This window comes from Stegastes partitus, unplaced genomic scaffold (genome assembly GCF_000690725.1).
Source record: "Stegastes partitus isolate 25-593 unplaced genomic scaffold, Stegastes_partitus-1.0.2 Scaffold65, whole genome shotgun sequence".
Classification (NCBI taxonomy): Eukaryota; Metazoa; Chordata; class Actinopteri; family Pomacentridae; genus Stegastes; species Stegastes partitus.
The window spans coordinates 982,147-1,004,305 of NW_007577796.1; the positions used below are offsets into that span (position 1 = coordinate 982,147).

General features: G+C 39.9%; 3 protein-coding genes and 1 non-coding gene across 4 annotated transcripts; 2 read left to right on the forward strand and 2 right to left on the reverse strand.

The window, feature by feature from the left end:
* Positions 1-1,134: 1,134 nt before the first annotated feature.
* On the reverse strand, positions 1,135-3,992 carry aplnr2 (apelin receptor 2). The gene is made up of 2 exons (XM_008276130.1): positions 3,700-3,992; positions 1,135-3,012 (listed from the first exon to the last, which is right to left on the reverse strand). The coding sequence occupies exon 2, from the start codon at positions 2,840-2,842 to the stop codon at positions 1,415-1,417; it is 1,428 nt and encodes a 475-aa protein (XP_008274352.1). The 5' UTR covers positions 2,843-3,012; positions 3,700-3,992; the 3' UTR covers positions 1,135-1,414.
* A 3,916-nt stretch (positions 3,993-7,908) lies between these two features.
* On the forward strand, positions 7,909-10,828 carry LOC103353254 (endonuclease domain-containing 1 protein-like). Its single transcript, XM_008276132.1, has 2 exons — positions 7,909-8,234; positions 8,376-10,828. The coding sequence occupies exons 1-2, from the start codon at positions 7,941-7,943 to the stop codon at positions 8,979-8,981; spliced, it is 900 nt and encodes a 299-aa protein (XP_008274354.1). The 5' UTR covers positions 7,909-7,940; the 3' UTR covers positions 8,982-10,828.
* Positions 10,593-19,667, reverse strand: pus7 (pseudouridine synthase 7). Its single transcript, XM_008276131.1, has 17 exons — positions 19,581-19,667; positions 19,274-19,387; positions 18,309-18,611; positions 18,123-18,207; positions 17,107-17,226; positions 16,844-16,988; positions 15,867-15,978; positions 15,673-15,750; positions 15,389-15,517; positions 14,918-15,043; positions 14,734-14,795; positions 14,483-14,643; positions 13,963-14,089; positions 12,356-12,457; positions 11,902-12,031; positions 11,606-11,697; positions 10,593-11,157 (listed from the first exon to the last, which is right to left on the reverse strand). Exons 3-17 carry the CDS (start codon positions 18,599-18,601, stop codon positions 11,021-11,023), a joined length of 1,899 nt encoding a protein of 632 aa, XP_008274353.1. The 5' UTR covers positions 18,602-18,611; positions 19,274-19,387; positions 19,581-19,667; the 3' UTR covers positions 10,593-11,020.
* A 785-nt stretch (positions 19,668-20,452) lies between these two features.
* Positions 20,453-20,526, forward strand: trnat-agu (transfer RNA threonine (anticodon AGU)). Its single transcript has one exon. It is a non-coding gene; the product is annotated as a tRNA-Thr (tRNA).
* Positions 20,527-22,159: the final 1,633 nt, after the last annotated feature.

Genomic DNA, 22,159 nt, shown 5'->3' on the forward strand with positions numbered 1-22,159 from the left:
ACAAAGTTGCGAATTTTATTATGTTATCATGCTTTAACTTTACATTTTAGTTAAAACATGGATTATGTTCTTTAAAAAATGTCATTAGAGCAAACCAGTACTCTTAGTCACCTGCTACATCTAGACTTATCATTTTACTTTCCTATATGCATTTTACATGAATACCTACATTATCATAACTAATATGTTTTGTATTTATCTTGACGGTGTTTACGGGGGTTTTTTTGCCCCCACTATTGTAACATTATTACATTACTTTTACACAAATTTATTTTTTTTACAGTTCAAATGACAAATCAAATTATTCAACTTGCTGGTTATAATTGATCAAAATAACGAGAATTCTCACATCAGTGAATTTGAAGCTGTAATATTTTTGTTTTATATTTTTGCTATTTTACACAACTGCTTGTTTGCCTTTTTTTTTTTTTTAAACTGTCCTTAGCTACTTATTGGTTAATGTTCCTTTTTTTTTTACACTGTCTGTTTATTAGCTATAACTAGCTAATCAGTGATTGTTCACTTTAGAGCACTATAAAGTTTTTCCTAGACAGAAAAAAAAGACGATTACACATTTACATTGATTCTTATTTTAATTGATAATCAACAATAAAAATAGTGCAACACAAATCAACAAACACAGATTATATTAAAAGTACAAAATATAGAAAGAGCTCATATTACATGAGAAGCTTCAGCCCGGCCAGAGACCACCGCTGGACAACATCTTTCCTGTGGGAACTGTTGCGATTGAAACCAGGTTATATACTGTATGTCTGTGTTCATCTGAGGAGGATGTTTATTCTAACAATACTGACATCTGATACAGTTTCTTCCACAGTCTGAGTTAAGGCCACTTTGGAATTCAGTCCATTGTCACTTGTTCTCAAAAACACTTAAAGGTCCCATATGGTGAAAAAAAACATTTTTATTTTGTTTTGTGATTTTAATACATTTGGAGAAGTAAAATAAAAGCTGTTAAGATATGAAGATGTTTATCTCTGGCATTCCTAAAGCTCCAGCTGTCAATCACAGAGGCAGGCAGGCACTTTCTTCCTAAAGGGGCCATTAACAGCAGCAGCTCTTTGGTTTTAAGGCAAAACATTCAAAACAGCTTCAAAACCACTGGTTCTACAGTCATGGTATAATAAAATATCGTTGCAGTATTTTGAGCTGAAAAACTGAAATACACTGTGGGCACATGTGACACTGGAATTAGTTTGCTGAAAGGAGCCACTATATTGGACCTTTAAATTCTGCTGAAAATATTATATACATTTCTATACTGCTTTTTGATCAACAAACAAAATAACTTCATGTCATGTTTCCTGGAAGAAACATTAGATGTGAATGCTTTCCATCTTTCATGTTGCGCTAATGTGGCCCGTTACTCTTCAGCCACATCCCCCACCCTCTACTCCTCTGCATCCTCTGTCCTATCTGCTGTCTCCTCCTGTGTCCTTGTGGGATAAGACGAGCTCCTTTCCTCTTTCTCTTCCTCTTCTTCATCCTTGCTTGCCTCCCTTCCATTTACTCCTCTTCTGTTCGTCCTGCACAACATGACAAAAGCTCCTCTGCATCTCTTCCGAAATGATGGGTCGCAGGCGGCGTAGAGGAGGGGGTTCAGGCAGGAGTTGAGGTAAGCTAAACAGGTGACGTATGGGTGAGCAGCCAGTAAAATCTGGTCTAAAGAGCAGGAGTATGGGACAAACCCAAACTCCAGCAGCAGGGACACAGTTTTATTAACATGCAGAGGCAGCCAGCACAGGAAGAACGCCATCACTAAAGTGACAATGACTCTGAGGAGCCTGCGTTGGCGCCTGCGGTCAGGACGAGGACCCCGTCCGAAATGTCTGTTGAGCAGCTGGGCCAGTGAGCAGTAGCAGACCAGTAAGATGACAAGAGGAAGCAGGAAGCCAATCAGAGTGGATTTGAGACTCAAGGCGGCAGACCACCACATCTCTGCCCTCTCCTTTTCCACCTCCTCCACCTCTTTTCCTATCAGCATGGAGTAATCCATCTGGCAGGAAAGGAAGGCGGATGTGGAATCAGCAGGTTCCAGATGCCAATCACCTTCAGATTCAGGGTCGAGCTCCACCTCCCGGACAGAGCGCAGCAGCAAACCAGGAAGAGCCAGTACGCCCGCCATTACCCACACCCCTCCAAGAATCCACACAGCCCTGCTGGGGCAACTCTGTGGCACATGGTGGCTGGAGTGCCGGCGTCCAGTCAGAACCCAGTACCGCTCCACACTGAGCATGCTCAGGCTGAACACGCTGGCATACATGTTGAGGGCAGTGAGGAAGCTGCTGATCTGGCAGAGGGGTTGCCCGAAAGGCCAGTGGTAGCCCATTGCTGTGTAGACGGCCCAGAGAGGGAGAGTCACCAGAAAGCAGAGGTCAGCTAACGCTAAACTGGCTATCAGAGAGTCTGTCAGGGAGCGAGAGGGACGAGGGATGGAGGGAGGATACGAGGAGGTGGAGGAATGGGAGGAGGGTCTGCAGCTTTGTCCCGAGGAAAATCCACAGTTTGCTTTCCTCGTTTGATCTCTGGAAGCACTGTTCATAGTCTGCTGACTGGTTCTGAGAAGATTACTGCAACAGAACTGTCCAGCTCCAGTCTGCTTTTTGTCCCTCGGTCTCCTCCCCTCAGCTCGGTCCAGGTAGGCCCAGAGCACCATGCTGTTGCCGAGGCAACCGACCAGGAAGGCCAGCAGGTAGACAGACGGGATGATGGAGAAGGAGGGAGACCAGTCGCTGTAGTCGCAGTGGAAGAGGGGAGGGGGAGTAGGAGTGGGGGAGCTGGAGTAGTTGGTGTCTGTCATCTGTCTGTCCGTCTCCATTGTGTCTAGAGGAAATGGTTTGCCATGAAAGTTCACTGGAGGTTCTGATCCTTTCTGGAGAGCTGAAGTTTGATCAACACAATCTCTGGAAGCAGAATAACCAAAATCCTGCTCTGGTATTTTTGATGAAATCTCCTGGTCACACTGACCTCCTCTGTGAACTGGATGATCTGAAAACTGAATGACAACAACATTTTAAAACTTTCATCACAGCCCCTACTGTGAACACTCTACATGCACAGCTTATGGCAACAAGTCACAGTTTAACTACACACATTTTGGACAAATCTGCTAAAGACTTTTAAAATGATTTACATGCAAATGATTACAAAACATCATACTTGTATGTGTATGTTTGTTCTAAATGTCTATGTTTGTCCTTGCTCAGGTTGAACACATTCTCTTGTGCTCTGCTCTCAGTCAGACAACTTGAATAAATAAAGGATTAAATAAGACTTAAACTGAGCTTGCTCTTTTCAGTAAAGCAAATAACACGATATGACATTATATATGACACCATTTAAATCCCTACAAGACAATTAAAATCAAAAGCGTAGAAATGCAAAAATGCAGAAATACACATCAGACTTCCGCACTGCACTAATACAGTAATACTGCCCCCCTTTGAGTTACAACAATCTAGTACACATCCAGTGAATCTTTTGTATCTGTCTGCCTTTTTTTTTTTTTTTTTTAAACAAAGTTACCAGTGCTTAATCTAATAAATTAATCCTGCAAATTTGGATTAAAGCCCTCACCAGATGGCTGCTTTGCAAATATAAAAGTTGCATCCTGGCTATGCTGAATGAGGCCCCGTCCTGAGAGGAATTCTGATGAAGCTCTCAACAGACACTTACCTCAGGCTACTCCATCAGCTTGGATAGAATCCATTCACAGTCGCTCGTAATGATGTGATGATCACTCCTCTGTCCTCCACTCCACTCCACTCCTGTCCTCTTTCACTTCACTTCCTCTCTGACATTCCTCTCTCTCAACTTCTACATCTGTCATGAGCAGAGTGAAGAAGGTGCTTCTTCCTGTAAGGTCTAAATATATATCAATGCCCCCTACAAACACAAACACACACACACAAGTAAAACCACAACCCTCCTTTCTCTCGTTCTCAAACCAGACCACCCCAGCAGACTTACAAGACCAGCAAACATCACCCACCCCCCAGCACAAATACACACACACCTCCCGTGAGACACAATAACTCCCCCCCGCCATCCCCCCACAAACACACAAACCCGAGAGACACAAACAGACACACAAACAGGGTCTCCAATCCCCTAAGCTGCTCAAATTCTCTGTACACGGGCACAAACGCATCCAAATGCGCCTACAGTACACAAATATGTGCAAACACAAACACGCTCTTTGTTCTGGGCGTCACACATATTCAAACACACACAGTGTATACAGTAGTCAAATGTAACAATCCACATAGAGGACAAACAACCACTAACAGCCCTCACATTCAGAGCCAGACCCCAATATCATGATAGAGACAGCCTTCATGAATACACTGAAAAGGCCTTTAAACCATTGATCTGCACGCACCCGCCGTGAACCACAACAATATTCACAGTTTTCAGATGACAGTATAGCCCAACCAGCTGCGTTGTCTCCTGCTTCAAGGAAGGAAAAAGTTCACTGGAAGATATTTTTAACTATGCTTATATGTGTTACACAATGTGAATGCTGTTTCTGAGGTCTTTAATCGCCATCAGTGACAAGCAATATAATAATTCTGCTGTTTTATTCAAGGAAGCAAAACACTTCTATTAAAGTAAGTCATGCAACAAAAAAGAAACTAAGTGGTTATGGGGGGGAAAAAAAGACAATTCATTTAAATGAAATCTGTCTTTGAAGTAAAATAATCATGTAAAAAATATGAAGGACAAAAAACCTTTGTGCAATTGGTTATTGTTACATCTCTGGTAACAGTAGTGGAAAGATGGTATATATTCTCAAATGCAATTTTTAGATTATTTAGTGGCTTATATTCATTTAATTCCACTTCATGTTTCAGGTTCATGACATTTGAGAAGAAAAGATCAAATTTTTACTCCCATACATTTAACTAACAGCTGTCTCGAACATAAATGTGGCTCCAGACGATGGTTTTAAAACTTTGTAACGAGCATTTAAAATACCATGCCTTTTATTTTACAAGTAAATAAATACATCTTCTGTAAAGTGTACAATTATACCGTATAAAATATAAATCAAATTAGCTATAACTAAGCCGACTACAGAATTGTAATGGTCTTTACAAGTTGCCTGAGTTAGTTCTTTTACTTAGACTGTTACCATGGCTGCCAGACTCTGTACTATGAAATCAGGTTGTTGCTACTTTTACTTCAGTGAAATGTTCGATAACATTTAAAGATTAAGGGTACTCATTTCAGGTTTGTTTGGCCTAAAGGGTTTTTTTTGTTTTTGTTTTTGCAAGTTGACTTCTTTACCTTCTACAAGTGATAGAATGTGATACTGCAGTTTGCAGATACAGACAAATATGGCTTATTCTTCTGATATGTGAAGATGGACGCATTATTTATTTACTAATCAGTCAGACTAAATAATTTTGTAATACTTCAATGCAGTACTTTATTTTTCTAATGATGAAAAGTTCAATAAAAGTCTAGACACTGCTGTCCCAAAGTTAAATTTAGCTTAGGTATCAGCTGTTGCCTGTGTTTGCAGCCACCGCGGTTTTCTGGTTTATAGTCTCATAATAGCTTTTGCTCACAGCTGCAGCTTCTTCAACGGCTCCACTGTGACAAATCTCTCTGTTTTAGAAATAGTTTTGTGTGGGTCTTAAGTCCAAATTGTACTTTGAAATGAATGAAATGAAAAATACTTTATTTATCCCAGAAGGGAAATTCAATAATTTATATATATTTTATTTTGTTGAGTGGAGATTGGATTTTGAAGCAAACGTTGAACTTTTACAGCATGACATAAAATGATAGATTTTTGTAGCAATGGTGAATCAGGAAAGAAAAAGATATAACAGCAGCCTTGTTTAGACTGGAGACCGTTTGTGTTTTTTTTGTGTATGTTATTACATATAATACATTATGACACAACATTTTACTTCACCCACAATTTCTCTGCAAAGTAAATGTCCACATGCCCCTGACTTTACCTTCAGACATGATAATTAAAAGAGTCTTAGAGACATCTCTGCTATTATTTTTGCTGTAAGCATTGTGTCTTAGCAATGGTGTTACATCCAAACCTATATATTGGGTGGATGGATTGACGGATGAGTGGGTAGTGCAGGTCAGCGCGGAGCTGCAGAGTAAAAACAATGAAGATGTTCAGATGGTAAACAGGAAGAGTTTGTTTCCACAGAGGTCGTGCTGCCATCAACCGGTTGTTATGGGAACAGATGTTTCTAAAAAACATTCCACAGTCTCTTTCTCTCACTAGAAAACACACACACACACAAATGCAGCTTTGCTTGCTGAGGAGGAAATAAAGGCAGAGTAAATACAACCATTTCCTTGAGAAGAAAACTGTAGACTGAGCATCACAGTGGGAAACGACAGGGTCAGAAGGGCAACACTGCTGCAGTGTGGAAAAGCAAGACATCGAAGAGGTACATCTTATCAAACCTCTGCAAATGGCTGATATTTACACATTATATTTATACATTAAAGTAACTCTACTGATACATCAAATCACACTGTAAACATATGGATGTGGCAAAATAATTTTATAGTAGAACTCAGTGGATAGTGTCTCCTGATTTCTTTGCACAGAACTGAACATAACAACCCTGAAACATAACTGCGCCTCTTCCATGTTTCACAGCTTTCTATGAAAGTCTCATTTTTTGTTCTGTGAAAATAGAGGTGACATTTTCTACAACAAAGCCTTCATTTTGTTCAAAATTCTCCCAAATCTTTGAGACAGCATGAGTTTTAGCAAACTTCGCTCAGGCTTTTATGTCTTTTCAAAGTCGTTTCTTCTTCCATGGAGCTCACTTTTATTCAGAAAGTGATTATGGTGTAACCAGACACTGCTCTATCTTAATCTTGGAGGAGAGCTTTTGTCTGTTTAAAAGTTTTCTTCAGTTCTTTTTCCACTATTCAAACTACACTTTTGTTCATTTTGGTGTCAATTTTCTTCTTGTAGCAACATTCAAAGAGGTTGGCTGCACTTCCATGGAGATGAAACTTTGTAATAATAAAAGCAGATGTGGTCACAGGAACATCTGGCTGCTTGAAGAGGGCCTTGTAACCTTCATCCTGAGCAGCTTGGTGATTATTTTCTACCTTATCTTTAAAGACAGCTCTCTTCCTGACGACAATGACAGCAGGCTGATGATAAGATTTCCTATACCAGCTATCAGAAAGTTGCTGTTATTGTGGATATGTTTGGCCAACTTTTCAGACAGGCAGGCTCTTGGTTTTATTGTTGTTTAAATTCCCCAACATTCACTCCCTCCTTTGGAAACTTCACAAAAATGTTAATGTTCTTTGGGTTTAAACGTAGTTTGGCTACACAGCCCGATTTTCCACTGATAGTTATTTTACTCTCTCAAACCTGACTTCTTCTAAAAGGTAATTGATTCAAGTTTACTCTCAAAAGTCAGAATTAATCAAAGTGACACTGAATCAAATTTACAGAGATGTGAACATGGCAGACAAGCAAGGCATTTACGCAGTGTTCGGTTTTGTATTCAAGCCAGTTACCGTATACTGTCACAGTTTTACACGCCTTTACTTAGGCAGAATTATTTCTGCTTTCAAATGATGTATTGTTCTTTGTTTTAACTCTGACTGAGGATAAAACCAGCTGCTGCATGTGCACAGTAAGTTCATTGAATTTGTTCAACATCACATAATTCCTAGTACCTTAAAATATGTGTTTGAACTTCCCTCTTCCTTTGAATGGAACTGGACCTGGTTACTGGCTTTTTAAATGTAGTGATGGTTTGGCTACTTGAGAGGGGAATAAGATAAGGATTTGCATAATAGGCCTGAAATGGTAGGAGCCACAGAGCAGGCAGAGATCACACAGCAGGACATCGTTTCAAAGGGATTAAATGCTCCGTGGAGACATACATGCAGCACGTTTCATCATGACTGTCTACAGCATAGATCAAACGTTCATCTGTCTTCTTATTCTTGCGACGACAGGAGCGGAGGTGCAGGAAAGCCTTTCACCGGAGTGTAAGCAGTTCCTGTATATGGGGACGCTGCCTCGAGGGCTTGAGCAGCACTCATTTAAAATGATTTGTCAGTTCTATGAGGGCAAGGCGCGATTTATTACCCTCTACGACACCTTCAACCACATCCCTGTTTATTCTGCGTACACCTTCAAGCGGTCGGATGGTTCTAAGAAAGTTGATGTGCCTTGGATGTATGAGCCACAGGTAGGGATGGCTGCTGGATTTGCTGTCTTACCCTTATACGATTAAAAGAAGCAGAAATTCTAATGTTTAAAGGAAGAGATTTTGCAGTGTTTTGCTGTGTATCTTTTTCATTTTAAATAACAGCAATGTTGATCCCACCAGCTCTCTACGGTGTCTGGCTCAAGAGAGATGCAGCAGTTCCCTTCAGAATATGTTCATAAGAACTTTGAGGATGCTCAGGCTGTGCTGGACGACTACTCCGACACTGTGATGTTCGAACGGGGTCAGCTGAATCCAGACGAGCACCAGGCCAACCCCAGTGACAAAGCAGCCACCTACACTCTGACAAACGTGGTTCCTCAGGTCAGAGAATTCAACATCGGTCCCTGGAAAGACCATGAGAACACCATCCGCAGGCGGCTCAACAACTACTGCCGCGGCACGGCTTTCGTGGTCACTGGGGTCACCACCTCGGGGCACACCATCCGCCGCCAGAACATCAACCGCCTGGCCGTCCCCACGTACCTCTGGTCGGCCTACTGTTGCGTCGATTTTGACCACAACGCCCCGTACTCTGAGCGCTCAAAGTTCCCTGTGTTTGCAGCTCATGGGCTTAACGACAGGGACGGCGACAGAGTTCAAGAAATGACGGTGAAGCAGCTGGAGGACTTCCTGAAGAGAGTAACTTACGTCGGCAACTCCTTCCAGATCTTCTATGATAACTGTGTGCCTCCTGGTAGTGATAACAGTGCCCTGCATTTGCCTTGAGAAAAAGAAAATCAGGTGGTCCTAACAACATTTAGCAGCTGATGAGGGGTGAATCATTTAACGTATAAGTAATTTGAAGGTATTTATTCTGTAATTTCTCTGTTGGTGCTTGATTGCTGGTTTAAATGTTACACATTGAGGAAAAGTTAGTAGATAGTGGGCGGTTTTCATGATGTGCCTCAGGTGTTCTTCACTTCATTATCCCCCCCAAACGGGTTGTTCACTAAAATAATATGTACTTATTTTAGAAATTGCTTTTTCTGTAGCTTTATCTTAGAGTATACACAGTTAACAATACAGTATCAAATAGTTATAAAGAGGCTTATTTACTAGCTTTTCAGAGATTCTTTTGCAAATGAAGACCTGAAAATACGGTTAAAGACTCTTAAAAGCGACAATTTGGACCTTTGAGCTTTGATTTAATGACAGTGTTCCCATATGTCAACGTTAATCATCCATTGTAATAACTGCTAAACATTCTCTGAAAGAAGTAACGGTCTACAGCTTTGTTTTTACAAATTTTAAATGAAATATACTGTAGTATTACTGGAATTATGTCATTGATGGTGCATTACGACACTTTGGTGATGTACGAATGCATCATAAAACGGGTCATAACCTCCGTGGTTGTACTCTTCATTCACTTTATCTCATGTCAACTGATCCTCTACATATTAACTGGGATCTACACCTGCCTCTGAAGGCCTTTTGTTCAGCACAGACAGATTAGACCAACAGTTTTACATTTTCCTCATGCAGCCTCTTAACTGCACTGCATTTCTCTGCTCAGACATTCAAATACAGAACATAGCAGGTCCACTTCTTTCCATTTTTGAAGAGACTCACGGCTGAATGATAATGTGCTTCCCAGCCGATTACAAAACAGTAACTACTTTGCTTTAGCGTATTTTTAGTGCTACAGTTTGACAGTGGTAGCTGGCTCTAATTGGTCGTTCTGGCTTTATATGTGGTGGAGAGTGCCTTTTGTTTATATTTCAATCTAAAGATCTGCCATTAAATGTGAACTACAAAAGCCAAATTGAGTTTAAATCAGTGGGGTATAACAATAAAAATTCTAGTGCATCTTTCAGTACCTTTTCTTGTGACTTTTTCCATTGGCATTATTAGTCAGGATGAGGTGTTCTTAACTGTTTTGGTACAGCAGGTCACATATGGTACAGCATTGAAACATAAACCCAGAGAAATAATTTAAAACTAAAAGGGCAACCCCAGGTTGAATAACATGATTAGTAACCACATTTAGTTGGAGAGGGCAGCTGTATCCTGCCAGCTGGCATATGCTGCTGCACCAGATGGTCAGCTCAACAGTGCCTGTTTTGACCAGCAGCAGACTGATAAGAGTCCAAAATACATAAGTCCAAGGATATTTTGCTGTGATGACCAGTAGAGGGAGACAGTGTTAATGCCATCCTAATTACATCATGTAGCCAGACACCTTCCTACATGCAGGTTTCAAAAAAGGAACCCAGATATACCAGCTTCATTATTAAATAAATGTCTAAAACCTTCATTATGGAATGAGAAAAACTAAATAAGACACATCATCATTCTAATAAAATGTTTTCATGTAAGAATTATAGACACTGTACATTAAACTTTCAACAATTTTAATTTCTCTTTTCAAGAATGTTTCCATTTCACACTGTGAGCCCAAAGCTAAAAATAACTAGAATGGATCTTTCTGTACAAACCAGCAGCAGGGATCGCTGTATGTGTGAGCACCCTGACAGCAAAAGGTTTACTTAAATCATTTGTCAAAATATGCTGAATCACTGCAGCACAGAAACATTCAGAGCAAGTAAAAACATTGTTTAAAAAAAAAAAAAGAAAAAAAAAAGTTGAATAATGATAAATTGTTGCTCTTTGTACTTCAAAGAAATGACCTTTGGGTTCATACAGAACCCAATAACGCTCTCACACACATATTATACTTAAAAACACTCACAACAGTAAGTAGCCACAGAAGGCAGGTGCTTTACAGCCTGCAGTAGCAGTCCAGTTCATGCCTGAAAGTGGCTTCAGTTGAACCAGGTGGTGTTGAGCTGCGTCTGTTTCTTGATGCTCGTGTCCAACTTGAGGACCTCTCTGATCGCCATAGTAGCGTAGGTGGAAGGAGGCAGAGAGAACTCCATCAGCAGAGCTCGATACTTGCCCTCTGTCGGAAGGAAGGAATGAATGAAGTAGGTTGTCAAAAAAAACAAAAAAAACACTTAATACACATAATAAAAATCTTCATTAATGCCTGTTAACCCACAATACTCTGTTCCGCAAAATGGGAATTTTCCACTGCATTAATCATTGTGGTCCTTCAACAGCCCAGCTACCTTTTGTCCTCAATTTATCATGTTCAGTTTATATATTTCTAATCTGTGTCCATGGTGAATTTGCAAATGCAAGTGGTCAGAATTGGACTTCCAGAACATTTCAAATGAGCCCTGGGAATGACGTATCGCTGCACAAGAAGACTTCCTTGAAGGGAATAGTGGTCAACTGTCTATAAGGTGCGATTCTGGCTTTTTATAGGTGCATTCTTGGAACGTCTTAATCATCCACCATATGACAAAAATGACTCAATAATATAAACGGGCCTAAAACGAACTTACCTTTGTTGAAAACAGGGGCAGGTTTGTTCTCTACTTTCTCAAAATCAGTATGCACCAGAGAGAGCCGGGGGTCATCGTACTGAATCACCTCCCTGTGCAGAGATACCACAACATGCCAGTTATTAGAAGGACAGCTGGGAAAATGTTGCAGTGAACAGCTCAACATGGCAACACAGCATTCAAAACACCGTGGTATGTGACACATATATCATTGTTTTAACAGTGTTGGTGTACGACTATAAAAAGGACCCGACACAATAGTAATGCTGTCTGAAGATGAGATAGTTCATGCTAACCAGGTGACATCACTGGGTCTGATGATGATGCGTCTGTAGGTTCCGGCCAGAGAGTAGTCCTTCACTTTGTGTCTCATGTTGTCGATGTCAAGCCCGTCTGCAGAGAGCATCTCCCTGTAACCTTTACCAACTGACAGAAACACACAAGCATGACTGACCGCGCAATATAATCATTTAATGATATTGATGTACTTCCATTTGTTTTTTGTCATTTATTTTAGATTTTGTTAAACCATTCAGATTGTTTATTTCATGATTTTTTCTTCATCAGGAACATAAGTTACTTTAAAATCTATCCAATTTAAGCTTACAGTTTCAAAAAAGCTGTTGTGTTTACAAGAAAGAGGAACAGGCGTTACCATAGCACATACATTAGCGTTAAAACCACAACATGTTATTTTCCACAGCTATTCTGTTAGATGCAAACAAACACACACACAGAGCCACTTCTTACTATGGTGAGAGGGGTAGATGACATCAAATCCAGGAAGTGGCATCACAATGTCATGGATGGAGTGAGTCTCTGCCTCCTCTGCAGTCAGAACATGTGCTGCAGCTTTAAAAACAAAAAAAAAAAAAACAACAAAAAAAAGATAGAAAACATCAGAATCCAACAGTTCCTTTAAAACATCCACAAAAGGATGAAAATGCAGTTGCTTAGTTTATAAATTGAAACCTTGTGACATTAAGTGCATTTTCCACGCCTGATATGAGTCTATTTAAATCATATAAATACTGACTGTCGCTTTTTCCTCTGCATACAATATGTGGGTCGCAACGAACTATCCATCCATCCATTATCTATACACCGCTTAATCCTCATTCACAGGGGGGCTGGAGCCTATCCCGGCCGACTTGGGGCGAAGCCAGGGGACACCCTGGACAGGTCACCAGTCTATCACAGGGCCACACTTAGAGACAGACAACCAAGCATACTCATACTCACACCTACGGACAATTTAGAATCACCAATTAACATGTTTTTTCCTCCCTTGTGGGAAGAAGCCGGAGAACCCGGAGAGAGCAGAACATGCAAACTCCACGCAGAAAGATCCCGGTGGCCCCATCGGGACGTGAACCAGCAACCTTCTAGCTGCGAGGCAACAGTGCTAACCAACTGTGCCACCTTGCAGCCCCCGCAACGAACTAAATACGTGGAAATGCTTTGGTTGCTTTTTAATGGAGGTGGAGGAACTGCAAAATAATCTGTGGGGTTTGAAAACACTGAGCCTGCTTAACATCTAAAGTGGTCTTATGTATTCTTCAGAGAAATTATGATCAGGGCAAAAATTCAACATAGAGATAAATGTACTTTGTAAAGCAACAAACATCAATAGACTATTCAATTTTCTAATCTGATTTCTATTAGCTGCAGTACCAGCAGTGTAAAAAAGACTTGGCAGTACATCAGGACCAAGCATAATGACATATTTATACATCTATACCTCACAAAATGAATAGGCTACTTGTGAGTTTCTGTGTCAAAGCAAAACAGTTTGCTTCTTGTAACTGCATGTCTTTGTTTAGTAGTACTATAATTGTATGGCTTAACAGGTCTGCAGATGTAACAGATTAATTTGGCTGAGAAACTACAGTGCTCACAGAGAACATAGTCGAGAAAAAAAAGAGAGCTATGTTTGTGACGCTAAAAACTCTGGCTTTAGGCTCAATATACTTCACCAACCCATTAAACTTGCTTCGTACTGTAGTCCACAGGTCAATTAGATGCAATGTTACCGAATGAGCTTTCATTATCGCTACTACCGTTTCCCTTTTTCCGGCTCGCTTGACAGGACAAGGTGGATTCAAATTCATTTTTTCCTCAGACTATGGCCGCCTTGTACAGATTGCGTTTACACCACCTACCACCTTCTAAAGCTGAAGACATTTTATATCTTGTTTGATGAGTCTGTACAAAACCCAAAATGTAAAAGGTGCAATCTGTCTTTTTTTTTTGTTTTGTTTTCAGGTAAGAAAGCAAACAAGCCCATTTCTCACAATGCAAGAGTATTCCTTTAATAATCAGTGTTAGGCAGCTGAATAAAAAGGTGAATTACTTACTTCCTCTGAGCACCAGATCGCCCTCCACAGCCTTCAGGCCGAAGGCTTCGATTCTGCGGCTGACCATGGTGTTCCACACCACGCTCTGGTAGCTGTGGATGTACATCAGGCGGTTGTTACGGGGGATCTGGAAGAAAATGGAAGTGAGAGAGCACCTGATAAAGTAAAGCCACTTGAACACGCTCACACCTTCTCTCTGCTTGAGGCTAGCGGCACCTTGATCAATAAGTCAACAGATAAGTTGTATTATGGATAACACAGAGACTAGGTTTTGTCAATAAAGATGAATTTGTGGAATTAAAAAAAAGATATATCCGGTTCTGTTTTTCTGTTGTGGGTTAGTAATGGTATAGGACTGCAATATTAAAGCAGTGGAGTGTTCTTACATATTCACAAATCTGCCCAGAGTAATTATATTTTAGTGATAGCTTGTTTAAAAGAGCACTCTGACTTGCTACTGAAGAAAAGTTATTTTCTTGTTATCATTTCAGCCTAGCAGCATTAGTGATAGAAAACTAACCAGTCCAAAGGCAGTCACGATGTTTTTCTTCCCATACATAGACAGGCCTCTCAGCAGCTGTCCTTCCACGCAGCGTTTATTGGGCAACTTTTTCAGTGCTGCCTCTGGGTCCTGAGTCTTTGCCCACTCCTCCCTGCAGCGGACCAGAAATTCTTTCTCTGCTGTAGAAAGCAATCAAGACGAAGGCAAGTTTGAAATACTTCTGAAGCACTTCACAGACAGAGGAAAAGAGAGTGAGGCACTTTCATTACCTCCAGGACGAGGTTTCAGAATTAAATCCACCACCTCATTCCAGTCGTTTTTCAGAATAGCCCTGTACCAAACAAAAGCAAAAGAAAACACTTGAGTTTACAAGCCTTTTAAATTATGTTGTGTAATCATTTATACCATCTTGTCACAATTCATGCAAGCATTTCCATGCCATGACATCCTCACCTGCCAACTTGTTGCGTGGGCACAGCTGTGGTGCCGAAGCGCTGCATGCCATAGTAATTGATGAATCCTGTCTGCCTGAGGGATGTCATGGCCTGATGGACCTGCTCATCAGTACCTGAGATGTTCCTGATATGCAAATGCATCGACGTATAAAACAACAGGCCATTTTGTCATCAAAAAGTTAGTGATAAACAAGACACTGTATACCTGAACAATTTTTCACTCTGACCATTTTGAATCACTATTTATTTATTTATTTAAAAAAGACATGTTTAATTAAAAAAGGACTTGTAAAATGTTAACAAAATCCATGAGTACTAGAGACGTGTCAATTAATGGTAGTGATTCATAAGTTAGGTATAAATATGGCAGTCTCCTGGATGTAGAGTCGTTTTAGTCCATTTGGGGACAGAAAACCAGCATCCAACAAATGGCAAAGTCAGATATTACATCAGTAAAACAGCTGCTGACCTGATGACCACAGTAAAATGGTTTCCCTGCAGTTCCCCCAGCTTTAGAGGGTGGTTTTTGTAGCAAAAGTTTCCAACTTTGAGGTTCATGAGGCACTTGTTGAGGTGAGCCAACCTCTCTGCTGTGATCCTAAGTGAACAGTGAAAAGGTTGTTTTAATTACTGATTCTGTGCAACAAGCCGAGTCACCACAGATTATCTACCTAGTAACAACAAACACATACATTTACGATCATCTACACAAAGTTACAGAATGTATGTATTCTTGCAGAACTACACACTCACTTGAGCACTGCTATCTCCTGCACAGTGATGGCCCTCTTGTCCTTGGTTCCCATGTAGGAAAACATGTTGGGTCTGAGCCTAAAAAAACATGCATCATTATTTATACAGTATGACATGTGATACAGCTGTTAACATCTATATCTTAAAAGGATTACTACTCTTTACAAAGCTAATTAAAAGCACTACTTTCAGACCTGAGGAACTTTGAAAGCACATTGATAGCATCCATGGTGTCTTTGTTCTCCTTATACAGGACAAAGTGGCAGAAGCTGCCACGGTTTTTGGGCCAAAAGTGTTTCCTTGGAGCTTTTATGGAGACAGAAAAAAATGTAATGAAAAACAGAGGAAGAATTATTCAAATGCACAAACTGCTTTTTCTTTAAAAATTCTCCCAATATTCCAGCATTACCCTTAAAGATTCTGCACTTCCACACATTTGAGCAGTGTTCCAAATACCTCAGCTTTTAATCAGTTGCTAATTGTTTTTTTCACTCACTGATCCAATAACGACATTGCAAGACAATATGGAAATATAATTAAACTGATATTACAACATAGAATATTTTAACTACCAACACCTTACTCTACTTTAGTTTTAATCCCTTCCTCTGTGCTATGTGGAGAATTGTTTCTTACCTGCAGTCGTTTTGACTTCTATCCACCAGAGAAGAGCAAAAGGAGGATAGAATAATGTTACTAAGAAAGAGATTCTGACGGACTGCGGGAAGAGCTGTCAGGGGTGTGATCTCATGCATGGGCCTCAGAGTGGAGTGAGGTTTTTAAATGGTTTATGCAGCAGAGATTTTAAAAGCACCAACATGGCGCTGCTAATCTTTGCTGTTTTTCAGATTGTTCAGTCAAAATCTTCATTGGAACATTCCTCTGGACTAAAAAGTCAATCCGTAACCAAAGAGATGCTCGTTTAAGAACCACTATGAGTAAATATCTATGAAGACTCATGCAGGTGTGTTGACCATGCATATGCACAGGTGCATCTCATGCATTATAATTTCCTGCTCTGGATCACATGCACTGCAGAAGCTAACATAAAAGCAGAAGTAAGGAGGACATGCAGTAAATCCTTTCTTGGACCATCAAATTAATTTTGTAGTTGAGAATTCTGCCCTGATGGTTTACAGCTAAGGTCTGGCTCAGTTTCCTCTCTACATACCTGCTAAAGCCTTCTTCCCAGCAGCATGGTAGGCCACTATAAACTTGCTCCCTTCCTTCTCTTCTGTCTTTGTTTCCAGACCAGGAAACTGAGTCTTAATGGCTATGTGGACTAGCCTTCGTTTTTCTTTTGTATCATCCATTACCTACAGATGTTAAACAGATGAGTGATGAAATTACATAAAAGCTTTAAAAGACATTCATGTTCTTTTCAAATGACGGCATTTTGTTTCTTAAAAGGGGGCTGCACTCCTGTAAACTAACCTCAATGGAGACATCTCCCTCTTTATTCTTGAAGAGCTGCAGCTCCCCTAGCTGCTTTTTCTGCTCTTCAGTGAGCACGTCGTCACATTCCTTTGGCTGCTGTTCAACCTCTGGGACTTCCTAAAACACAAGAAACACGACACAAAAATCTTAGAAAGTACTGTTAAACCAGGTAAAGATTTTCTTTAATCCTCTGAACCCCAAACGGTGTGCTTGAAAAACATGTTAACTCTTAACCATTTACCAAAGCCAGAAACTGCAAAAAACCGAGAGAATAAATGACTTAACTTTTCGATGGTCCTTAAACTACTCATCTGTGACGTGTACATTGTAAAACGCAATCAAATTTAAGTTTAAAATCATGGTATTTCCTCAAAATTGTTTTTTCCCCTATATGTCTCATTTAAAAATTCACCAAAAATAAACCATTTGTGCTAACCAGAAAAAAAATCTGCACTCTTTGGCAAAGCTTTGAAACAATCAGTGACTAAGCTGTGATCAAAATCACAAGACAAAAATTTGGAAACCTTTTGGCTGAAGTTTGTGCTTACAGAGCAGATCAGAGACAAGTATTAACACAAATTAAAACATAAGTAGAGAATAATCGATAGTATAGAGACCTGTTGGCACAAATGTTGCACATGTCAACTGCAGTTTTTTCCAATTTTAGTAAAATAAATAATTAAAGCAATTTGACTTGAGTCTTTTCTTTTTTTATGACTTATGGCATTAAAACTATAGCATTTTCTGCTAAACTGCACAACAGATATTTTTGAAGTCTCTCTACTTCCACATATGGTTGTGCTGTTTCCATAAAGGTGCAGAACTCTTTACTGCAATGAAACCTGAGCTATGTATGATGTATCTAAGACTTGCTACCAAGTTTAAAACAAGTTTTGTCTCTTACCATTTTCAACAAGTTAACAAATAACTGTAGACTGATATTTTCTTCCTGGTACACTTACAGACCTTACCATATTAGTGAATCTTAATAACAAACATAATTGATGTCTTACCTCAGCCTCTGCTGGGATAGAGAAGTCATCTAAATGCACTACCTTGCCTTGTTTGTTGATTTCATGCACAACAAAATCAGAATATCTGCGTACAAACCACAAGAAATCATCTGTTAAACAAATCAAACCAAATATTTTTAAGGCAAACGATGCAAATCCTTTACTGACTCTAGAGGATGAACAAACCTTTCTTTCAGGATACCTGAGAAGCCCTCATGGTCACTGACATACTTCAGGATGCCCACATCCAGCTCAGTGAGGCAATGCTTCATCATGTCAGCAAAGGTCTCACCGTCCTCCTCTCCATCACACGCTTCCCCTTCAGGCTCTTCCTCCTCATCTTGGTGGGGAGGACCCCCATTTTTGTGATCATCCTCAACTTTTGGTTTCTTTGACGGTGTGTCTTCCTCTTTCTCCTCTGGACAGCCTCTTTTTTCTCCGACTTGGACAGGAACAGGGGCGGGCTCTGATTCTGCCATCAGAGCCAAGCTGCGAGGAAAGGACAGAGTGTCAATTCTGTTGGCAAATATAACAATTGAAGAGAGAGTCTGGTAATTTCATACATTAAATTTTGTTAACTTGTTAGCAGTAGTCAATTGTATGATGTCCTCAGGGGTTCTGAAAACGAACCTTCTAAAATCTGTGAAATTAACACCGGTGGCACACTGTTTGCCTTCATTATGCAGTAGACAGAAAAGACCTGACAGCAAATAATAATAATAATAATAACAATAATGATAAAATAATCTAAAAAATTAACCCCACAGGTCCCCAACTGCAATTAAACCAGGGACCAGGATGTTTCGACTACACTGTTATCAACTTAAACCCACTGACCACAGGCACACCCAAAGACATATTGTTTACATGTTTGTATTTTAAGCTTTTAGTAAGTTTGCCAATACTAATCACTTCTTTAACATAGCCCTGCTAAGTTAGCAATGCAGAGGAATGTCATGTTGGCATGATGCACCAGCCAGATTTAATACACAATAACTGGTCACATACCTCAACTGCTGTACTTGTTTCTAAAAATCTAAAACTGCTACAATGACATCAATACAGTGCTGCTAAGACTGCATTGCACTGTCTGTATGAGTAATGACAAAACAAACAAATCAGCATTACTGGCCTAGAAAATGATGACTTACTGTTTGCGGGGCTGAGGTCGCAAGAGACAGATGTGGACCTGAGCAACACTTCTGGTCGTCCACCTGCTGAACACTTGCAGAGACCTCTTACCGGACCTGAGCTGGACACAGGCACTAAGAGACAAAGTGAACATATAAACCGTCACTCCAAACTTAGCAAAGAGCTGCTAGCAAATTCGCCAGGTCAACAAGCTAGCTAACATCGCCGGCTAAAGTTAATGTTTCTAACGGCAAAGGTGAACGGAAACGTCGGTAAAACAAAGCGGAAAACGCTGCTGTTTGTTACTGAGATTCCGATATAACCTACCTGTGCCTTGCGATATTCAGAAGAGAGCGGACAGCGTTGAACGCCAGCTTTTCTCACACGTGTGTGTTTGTGTGAGTGTGTCTGAATTTAGTTCCGGAAACAGATCCGACGCTAAAGCCCTCCCCCTGAAAATGATTGCTTTAAGGAGCTGCCAATCATGGAGTTGCGCCACAGTCACGTACTGCCGGCAGACTGTGAGGTTTAAAAAGCAAACTGCTCTCTCATGTTCTTCATATTTACACTCCTCTACATATCCCTGAGAAATATTGTACCTAATATTGTATATATAAACAAACAAACAAACAAAAAAAACAATTAATGAATGATTAACGAATTGAAAAATGTTGTATTTATATCATACTCACGAACAATAGTAAGAGTAAATCTTTGATACAGTTCCAAAAAAAATAAATAAATGAAATGTTGCGGTCCTCCACATCTAAAATGCTGTCTGTACATTAATCAACAATGAGCAGTGATAATCTAATCACATATGGAGCATAAATGCGTGTAATCGCCTACTTAGAGTACATTGTCCTGACTGTACTTTAATACGTTTACTCACTAAGTATTATTTCTAATGCAGTAATTTTAGATCGATTGACAGACTAGATAGATAGATAGATAGATAGATAGATAGATAGATAGATAGATAGATAGATAGATAGATACTTTATTCTACCCCTTGGGGAAATTCAAGATTTCAAGGTGTAACCTACATTATTGGCAGCCAACAATGCCATGTTTCTCTCAGAGGGACATAGGTTTTGAATAAGTATAGTGTTGTCAATAGATCGTCATGATCCACCGCTTGATTATGTGCTATACGGCATGTGCGATTCTGAATATTAACGCTAGTTACGCAGGGTACCGGCGCCGTGGCTTAGTTGGTTAAAGCGCCTGTCTAGTAAACAGGAGATCCTGGGTTCGAATCCCAGCGGTGCCTTTTCACTGAGGAGGCCCAGTATCCAAAGAGATTTAGTAGGTCCACCACCATCCTAGACATGAAGTGAATAAGTACTGTTGATCATTACTAATGACATTAATATGAATCAAAATCTGCTATTGTCAAGAAAACAGTAATAAACCCACAGTCTACTTGTACCTGAAATCCAGCAACCTCTTGTTTAAGTAGGAAAAGATTAGGTCTGAGATAACAGAGGCTCTGATATTGGGGAGTTTGTACATTATTTCGAACTGTTTACAAATACATTTTCTCAGCTTAAAAGCTTGCTCCTTCACTTAACATGGACTACTCAAAGCTGCAGCTGTTGAAGCCATTTTGTACCACAGCAGGTTCAAAGGCAACGAGTGACGCTGCTCACAGTGACAGTGAAATAAATCAGAAGACTGCAGGAGCAGAGACTGAATTCAGCACCAACAGTTGTATGGTTAGAAGTGTTTTCATTGAAGGACCGACCAAGACATAATTCTAATGTGTGTTAAAGATAAGCAGCAAGTTTCTGTCAAGTCTGTTAAGTGTTTAAATTAAAAGGTGAGTCTTTGGGGTGATGTATACATTTTTCTATAAATGTTCTTTCAAAGGTCAGCTCTACTTTTGTTCTCGGCTGTTCAATTTTTATTTTTGATGTTCTGCTTGAGTCTTGGATTGCTCTACTTTAAGTTGAATTTAACCCACTGCTTTTATATTTCAGCCTCTCTCTGTATTATTTATTTATTTTTAAATCATCCATCAGTTCGAATGTTTCTTCTGTTTTTACATGACTGTGTTTTTTTATTGTGTCTTTTATGTTTGTTGTCAAGTACTTTGTAGTGCTGATTTTTCTAAGTGATATACACATAATCTGTATTATTGCATTTATATTAGAATTATACTTAGAATACTTGGAAGTCTGCTCATGTGCTAGTTTTGAATAAACTCTTCAAAGTCAAAATGGTTCAAGCGAAAGAGTTTCTTCTTCATTTCATATTTAGAAGCCGCTGAAGCCACTTTTCTATGCTTTTTGATTCTTTTACCAGAGTCAGTACAAAGATAATCTATGAGGCGGCTCCTGGACACAGTGCCATAAATTATACAGGTAGGGGATGGAAAGTATTACTAACCTTCGTTATTGTTAGAATTGTTTTGATAGTGAGAAGCAAAACTAAGAGGAAAAAAAACATGTTAAAAGTCAGCGGAATACTGTCAAACTGTTCAACTGTGAAAAGACGATAAATATCTGTAAAATAATTTTTAGCTAATTTAAATATAGTAAAATGGTGTCATTTCAGTGTCACACATAGCAAAAGAACAAACTATTATTTGTACATTTGTACAGTCAATATGTAAACAGGGGTCTGTAAGGTGCAGAAGTGGTTAGCATCATTGCCTGCAGCAAGAAGGTCGCCGGTTTGTGTCCCGGTGGGGACACCCAGGATCTTTCTGCATGGATTTTGTTCTCCCCGTGCAGTGTGGGTTCTCTCCAGGTTCTCCGGCTTTCTCCCAAAAAAAGTCCAAAAACATGTTGAGGTTAATTGGTGATTCTAAATTGTCCGTAGGTGTGAATGTGAGTGTGCTTGGTTGTCTGTCACTAGGTGTAGCCCTGTGATAGACTGGTGACCTGTCCAGGGTGTCTCCT